Below are 7,242 nucleotides of genomic sequence, written 5' to 3'. Positions count from 1 at the left end.
TCATTAGCTTATAAAAAATGATTGGATAGTGCTATTAAAAAAAAAAGAACGCTGTTGCACAGATAAAGTTCTTCTTTACGTATTGTGAAAATGTAGTAGTTCTACAACAAATATGATGAGAGAAAAGTTGTCCCGCGCAAAACAATTTTTGCTAGTTGTTCATTTGTAAGACGGAGACAACACATGCGGATGTGACATCCTCTAAATGTTTACTGAAACAATGAGTGTCTACATAAAATGAAACACTCAATATTATAATGAGAATCTTTACTTATATTAATATAATGATGTAACTGGAATTCATGAAAACTTTTAAGTGCAATTGAATGTTCTGGAGATAATAAGTGAGTAAGAAGTTATCTTTACTTAAGGACACTACCTATAGAATAATTATATTTATCATTTTACAGTTATAAAACATACATAATGTACCGGGTGATCCTTTTATCATTGAACACTCATTATTTCAAAAAGTGTAGATTTTTTTGAAAATATTTTTTTACATAGTTTCAAGTCACTTACAAAACTAACAACGTTTTTCTTAAAAAATTATATTTTTAAATATTTTTTATCCTTATAATTTTTTAACTTTTTTGTTATGACAACATTGGGTTTTAATTTTATATTCCAAAGCAGAATATTTTTCTTAGTATTTTGATATATGAAAATCGAATTTGGGGCGAGTAGTTTATGAGTTATAAATATTCAAAGGTTACCCCATGAAATGTTTGTTCACTTCTCCGCTCATCTAAACTTTGAATATTTATAACTCATAAACTACTCGCCTCAAATTCAATTTTCGCATATCAAAATACTAAGAAAAATATTCTGTTTTGGAATATAAAATTAAAACCCTGTTATCATTCAAAAAAGTAAAAAACTTAAAAAATTATAAGGATAAAAAATATAATTTTTTAATAAAAACGTTGTTTTATAAGTGACTTGAAACTATGTAGAAAAATATATTCAAAAAAATTTACACTTTAAAATAATGAGTTTTCAATGATAAAAGAATCACTCGGTATAGTTAGGCACATAGTGGCTACAAATTATATTAAGTATGTTTATTGAGGTTTCACCTAATAAACTAACTTATTATAAATACTAAATAGGTTAATACTAGACTACCTATATAGTATCTATGTAAATTAGTAAATGTACTGAATACTGATTAGTGTATTCTCCTCGGTATTCTCAATATATAAATATAAGTATATTTAGTAATTAAAAAATTATGGTAGGTATACATTTTTTCAGATTTTTAAACCAATAGGTACTATAGGTGCGGTAAATAAATATATTCTATAAGTAGCTGTGTAGATTTATTCAATATGACTTTAATTATATTATACTTTTATAGTAGTAAACACTGTAAGATTTATTGTACCTATAACAAATGTAGGTATACTTATTAATTTTTTTTTTATATGTAGGTATATAATTATAATAAAAAAACACTAAACATTATAAACATAGTTAAACTAAAATGTAATCAGATACATTTAGGTTAAATTAAAAAATAAAAGTTAATATACACGGTTTTTAAAAATTAAAACTAATTAAATATGTAGGTAGTTTTTGATAAAACTGATTATTTTTCAGTGATAACTTGACTTCCAGAAACAATATCAATAAGATCGGAAGTGATTTTAAATTGTCTTTTTCGATTATAGTCCAAGGATAATTTTTCATTCAACGTCTTAACATTTTTAGAAGCAGCATCCATAGCTATCATACGAGCAGAATGTTCACACAAGGTATTTTCTACCATGGCAAAAAACAAAAGTGAAACAGTAGAAAATTCAATATAACTTTTCATAGTTTCTTCTTCTACTTCTTCTAAACTTGCAATATGAGCTACTGTGAGAAGGAAGTCTGTGTTATAAATAGAAATCCAGTCAACTTTTGACGTTCCCTTAGTAACAATACGGTTGTAAAATATCTGACAAGCAATAAATTCAGCATAATTACATTCATTGAATATTTTTGAAGCCTCTAGAAATGTAGCATTGTCTTTACCAATTTTGAAGACTGTGAATAAAATGTGAGATTTATACGATTTTGCTAACATTTCCTCTGATTTTTGGCCAACACACACGACTTTGGCAAATTGTTGGTCAGACCTGTCCAGTTCTTGTTTAACTTTTTTCACAACAGCCGTATGTATGCCGCCACATAGACCTCGGTCAGACGTGATGGCAAATATCAGATGGTTTTCAATGTGGTCGAGCATGTTGATGTGTGTGTAACGTTTGTAAAATGATAATGTGCCATAGCCAAATGGTCTTACGTCCTTCAACAGGCGCTCTGTCTTGGCCATTTTTGCAGCCGACACGAGTTTCAGGGACGAGGTGATTTTATTGATGTTGCCATAAGACTGTATTTTCTTCTGGATGGATCTCAGAGACATTTGGCGAGTAGTTTAGGCCACAGGACAACGAATAGGACCGTCTAGGATCTAGAGACAGGAAAGAGAAACAGAGAAAAGAAATCATGCTAGGATCAGAAAGGGTTGCGTGACGAAAGCAAGATTGACACACGCCTCCCTGTTTTGGGGGCAGTCGAGTGGTACGCGGAACGGGTCGGAAGCACTACCGACCGACCCGGTCCGCGAACACTGCAGGCACAACGCGATACAACAAGTACCGTCACTATTAATTATTATTAATGATGTAAAATTATCATATTTATCGCTCACCTTAAACGGACGGCTGGCTGGCTGGCTGGATGCTGCGACGACCACTATGGTGTTTGTCGTTAAATAAAACATGCAGACGCGATTTCAAATCGGCCGTGTACTCGGGTTAGGTAGGTGTGTATGTATAAAACGATGATCACGAACAACGAAAAAAAAAACAGAAATAGAATAACAAATAACGGCGATTGAAATCGAACGGACGGAATCGAAAACGGTAAAAAGCGATCACGTACACAGAATTGAAGATAATACCCTGGCCGTACGTACGTATGGTGCGGCCACTGCGACGGAATGGAATGTAAACAAAATGGAATGCTCTGAGCACTAAGCAGGTATGTGTACTGCGTGTAGCAATTCCCGGTTGTTGTGTGTGTGGGAAGGAGGGGTCCGTAATCTATGACGCGCATGCGCCGCGGCAGACGCGCCGTTTTAGTATGGTTTTAGTTGTAGATAAAAAATATTATAGTCGTGCAACCGTGCTAGCTCAACCGCGGGTATACCCACCGATTTTAATAAAAAAAAAAATTAAAATTAAAAATTGCAATAATTATATTATGAATCATTCATATATAATTTCTATTATTATTACTTAAAACCATGCTGCAGGAGCATGTATCTGAATTTTTTTTGCTCTGCGGGAGGAGGGTCCAGGACCCGTAAAATAGTTACCCGTAAATACGCCACTGTATATGAATGAATATGATCACCGTCCACCGAAATTATATATTGTTCTATGCCGAAATAATATTATATACACGCATCACGCAGACGCAGTAGCATAGGCATAGGAGTAACACTGAGGCCAAACACTGGGGGTGCTAAAATTATGTAGAGAACACAGACCCGGGGGAACACCACAAATGACATACCTATACTTCAATTTTATAATTGCTATAAGCCTATAACCATTCCTAAATGCACCGTAAACACATAAAGACACTAATATTTAAGTAAATCAACATTCAACAGTAATATATCCGATAAATACATAAGGTATATTATATTGTTTAGGTGCAGATAAAAATAGTAACCTGAAAGTATAAACGGATAAAAAATGTGGTCAAGTGGGTACCGATTTGCTGTACAGTAGTTGTTGAGCATGTGGTTGTAATGGATGTATTATATTTGAATTCAATTTGAAAAATGTTCTCATGGCTATATATAATTCATAAAGAGTCGAAATTGTTAGAAGAACTTACAATGTATAGAAAATGCTAATATAAATATTTAGTGAATATCTCAAAAGTTATTCATTTTGGAAATACAACAAAATCTAAAAAATCGATTAATAGGAATTTGATTTACCACTGAATATCGAATATCGTAAATGTTTCGGTTAAGTATACGTTTTTTTATAGATAGAAAAACTTATGTGAAATCTTTTATGTTACATTTTTAATCTTCGCTATAAAAAGAAAACATTTTATGAATTTTTAACTGAAAAAAAAAATTCTCAAAAGTCAAAATTGTTTTGACATTATACCATGTAAGGAAAATTTTAATTTTAAAATTAAGTATCTAGAACTAATTGTTTTTGAATTACAACAAAATATCAAAAATTGATACATGAAAATTGAAAATTGAATGTTGTACACATTTTAGATTCAAACGCTCATAAAAAATGTACGTTACTTTCCAGTAATCCAGTAAGCTTTTTTTTTGTTTAAGGTAGGACCAATTGTGAGAAGTCTTCTATCAACATTTATAATGTTAGTAAAGAAAGGAAAAATTTTTATAAACTTCTAACTGAAAAATGTTTTGAACATTTTCGAAATTTTGATTAATTCTAAATTCTAATATTTGATATACCTATAATTATTACAATTAATATTAATTTGTGTTTCTGCTAAAAACGAAGAAATAAAAAAAAACCTTACGTAAAGCTAAAAAACCTATTTTTTTCTTATGAATTTTTCATTTTTTGGTGTTTTTGAACTGGGGGTGCTAAATTAAAGTCTGGGAGTGCTGAAGCACCCCCAAGCACCTCCCTAGTTGTGTGTATGAGCATAGGGTCCCAACTCCCAAGTGTTTTTCAGAATGATTCTCAGACAAAATTCCCATAAAAAAATGTACCTAACAATTTAAAATGTTTTTAATGATTTAGTTGGCTAACTACTATCTAGGCTAGGTGGTATACATATAGAATGTACCTATTATATTATCTATGAGTATCTAAAAGAAGGGTGGTACCTAGGAACAGGCTAAATTTGAAATAATTGACTAGGTATTTGTTTTGATGGATGCAACCGCATTGGATTACGATAAAAATTTGAAAAATGCCAAATGCAATCTAATATAATTTAATTTTAATAATATTAAAATGTATTATTATAACATTTTTCTCATCATTATATAGTATGTATATATGCAGTATATACATTTTTTTAATAAATATATGAGAAAAAAAATGTAAGATAAATAAAATACTTTGCTATCCTACCGTAGAAAGGTGAAAAGTGGAAAACCTCTTTCACGGCTACATCCATATATAATGGCTATTTAGTATATTATAGAATATCCATAAAAGTATAATATATACAATATACCACTCATTACATCTTATTGACAATATATACACTGTACATATACACGGTACATATACACTGTATATACGACTATCCATATCTAATTATAAATATACATTTAGGTTAGGTATTAGAAATATTAACTCTAAAATATATGCGTACCTAGCACAGTAGTACCTACTATCTAGTACCTACCTATATATTTTATGCATGACAACAATTTTCAATCTTGAACGCTGAACATAAAATTAAAAAGTTTTAAATTATCAATTATAGATTTATAAATTATACATCATAAAATAATGTATAAAATATATTAATTGGGTGTATATTATAATATAGGATATAAAATTAATATTTATAGATATTGGCTTAACTTAAGTTATAGCCTATATGTTATCCATATATCTTACATAATTCATAAGTTCATAACCATTACATTGTTAACATAAAATTATACGTGTCATTTATGGTAACATACTTTACTCATGTAGGTACGTCTTAGGCATATATTTTATTATTAAGGCATGAGAAAAAAAATAAGAAAAAAAGGTCAAATGGATAGTAATAGATATAACATATTTTAACGTTGCTCAGCAACGATTGTGGTACCTACTCATATAGTTTAATAAAAGTATATCTGAACAATAATTTTATGGGCGTATTTTAGTATGTGCACAGTTTATAATATATGTATATTGTTTAATGTTTTCTCAGTGGTTGAATAAATGTACCTAATAAATGTACCTAAAGTATCGGCTTGGCTATGGCCACTAGGCCGCGTACGCGCCCGGGGCCCCTCCATTTTTTTTTGTTTTTATTTATTGTGGGGGGGGGGGGGTCCATAGTTTTGGGGTTAAAGAGTAAAGAAAAATTGTAAGGTCTTAAAAATTGGATCAATAATCAGATGCTTACTTATTATCTATAGTGTGAGAGTAGTGCACATTAGTGCAAGTATCAAGTAACAATTATTATAATAGTAACATTGTAACAAGTAGAAGGAGCCAGGAGGTTTTTTGGAATAATTGCGCTACTGTAGGTTAAGTTAGGTTTTATCTCTGGCTTCAAAAACAATGGACCGGACGACTGCACGAGGGCCCCGCTTCAGTGGCGTATTTAGTATTTTTTGTAGGTGACGGATGAAAAGAATTTTATCTTATAGATTACGATGTAATAATTACAATATAACAATAGACATGTATTTAAAAAGCCATGGCTGTGGATTTGTCCCCATATCCACCCCCGTAAATACGCCCCTGCCCCGCTTACCCGACCCTACAGGAGCTCCGTTGTTGAATTCAGTGATCATGCAAATATTGCATATAAAAATATGTATGATACTATGTTGTACAATACTGAGAGGACTGTTGGACTGAGAGAACTTCGGCCCGGGTGGAGAAGATTTGAGCGGCCCACAATTTTTTTTTGTATGATCAAAAAATTTTCAGCTCGCTTATCATAGGCTAAAATGTCGGGCGTGCTAAGGGTGTTTAGCACCACCAATATATTCTAGGAATAAATAATATCGTAATTCACAATATTATATTATATCGTTTTTAATACTTAAAATCTTTTATATAATTTTTTTACGTCTATAGTTAGATATTACTGGAGCGACAATTTATCGGGTACTTTAAATTTAAATTTATAAATTCAACACTTGATGAATAATGGTGGATGATTCTTTTAAATAGTTAACGACTTCTGACACATCTATTCCATCCAACAGCTCTTTTTGTACTGACATTAAAAGCAGAAATTCCAAATTTTTCTGATTTAAATTGGATCTTGATCTAGTTTTAATGAGTTTCAGCTTACTAAATATATACGTTCACACTTAACTTCTGTGACTGATAAAGTTAAAAAAAAATCATATGCTCCACATAGTAAATTTACACATGTAAATTTAAATTATATATCAAACTGTAGACACAATGCAAGCAATTTTTCTTGTCGTGGTTACTATAAACTGCATTATCTGAAACCATAAACAACAATATTATTGATCATGATTAAGAG

At 30.8% G+C, this 7,242-nt stretch overlaps 2 protein-coding genes across 2 annotated transcripts in view; both read right to left on the bottom strand.

Moving 5' to 3' along the window:
- LOC100163069 (serine/threonine-protein kinase PAK mbt) overlaps window positions 1–3,036 on the bottom strand; it is an 8,106-nt gene extending 5,070 nt beyond the window's left edge. Inside the window, exon 1 of the mRNA XM_001943892.4 lies at window positions 2,699–3,036. The gene's annotated coding sequence lies outside the window, so the exon portion shown is untranslated. The remainder of the gene's footprint in view (window positions 1–2,698) is intronic.
- Window positions 1,592–2,410, bottom strand: LOC103310678 (ATP synthase subunit gamma, mitochondrial-like). Its single transcript, XM_016808371.1, has one exon. The coding sequence runs from the start codon at window positions 2,408–2,410 to the stop codon at window positions 1,592–1,594; it is 819 nt and encodes a 272-aa protein (XP_016663860.1).
- Window positions 3,037–7,242: the final 4,206 nt, after the last annotated feature.

Source organism: Acyrthosiphon pisum, chromosome A1 (assembly GCF_005508785.2).
Source record: "Acyrthosiphon pisum isolate AL4f chromosome A1, pea_aphid_22Mar2018_4r6ur, whole genome shotgun sequence".
Taxonomy (NCBI): Eukaryota; Metazoa; Arthropoda; class Insecta; order Hemiptera; family Aphididae; genus Acyrthosiphon; species Acyrthosiphon pisum.
This window is presented reverse-complemented; position numbering and strand designations above follow the sequence as displayed.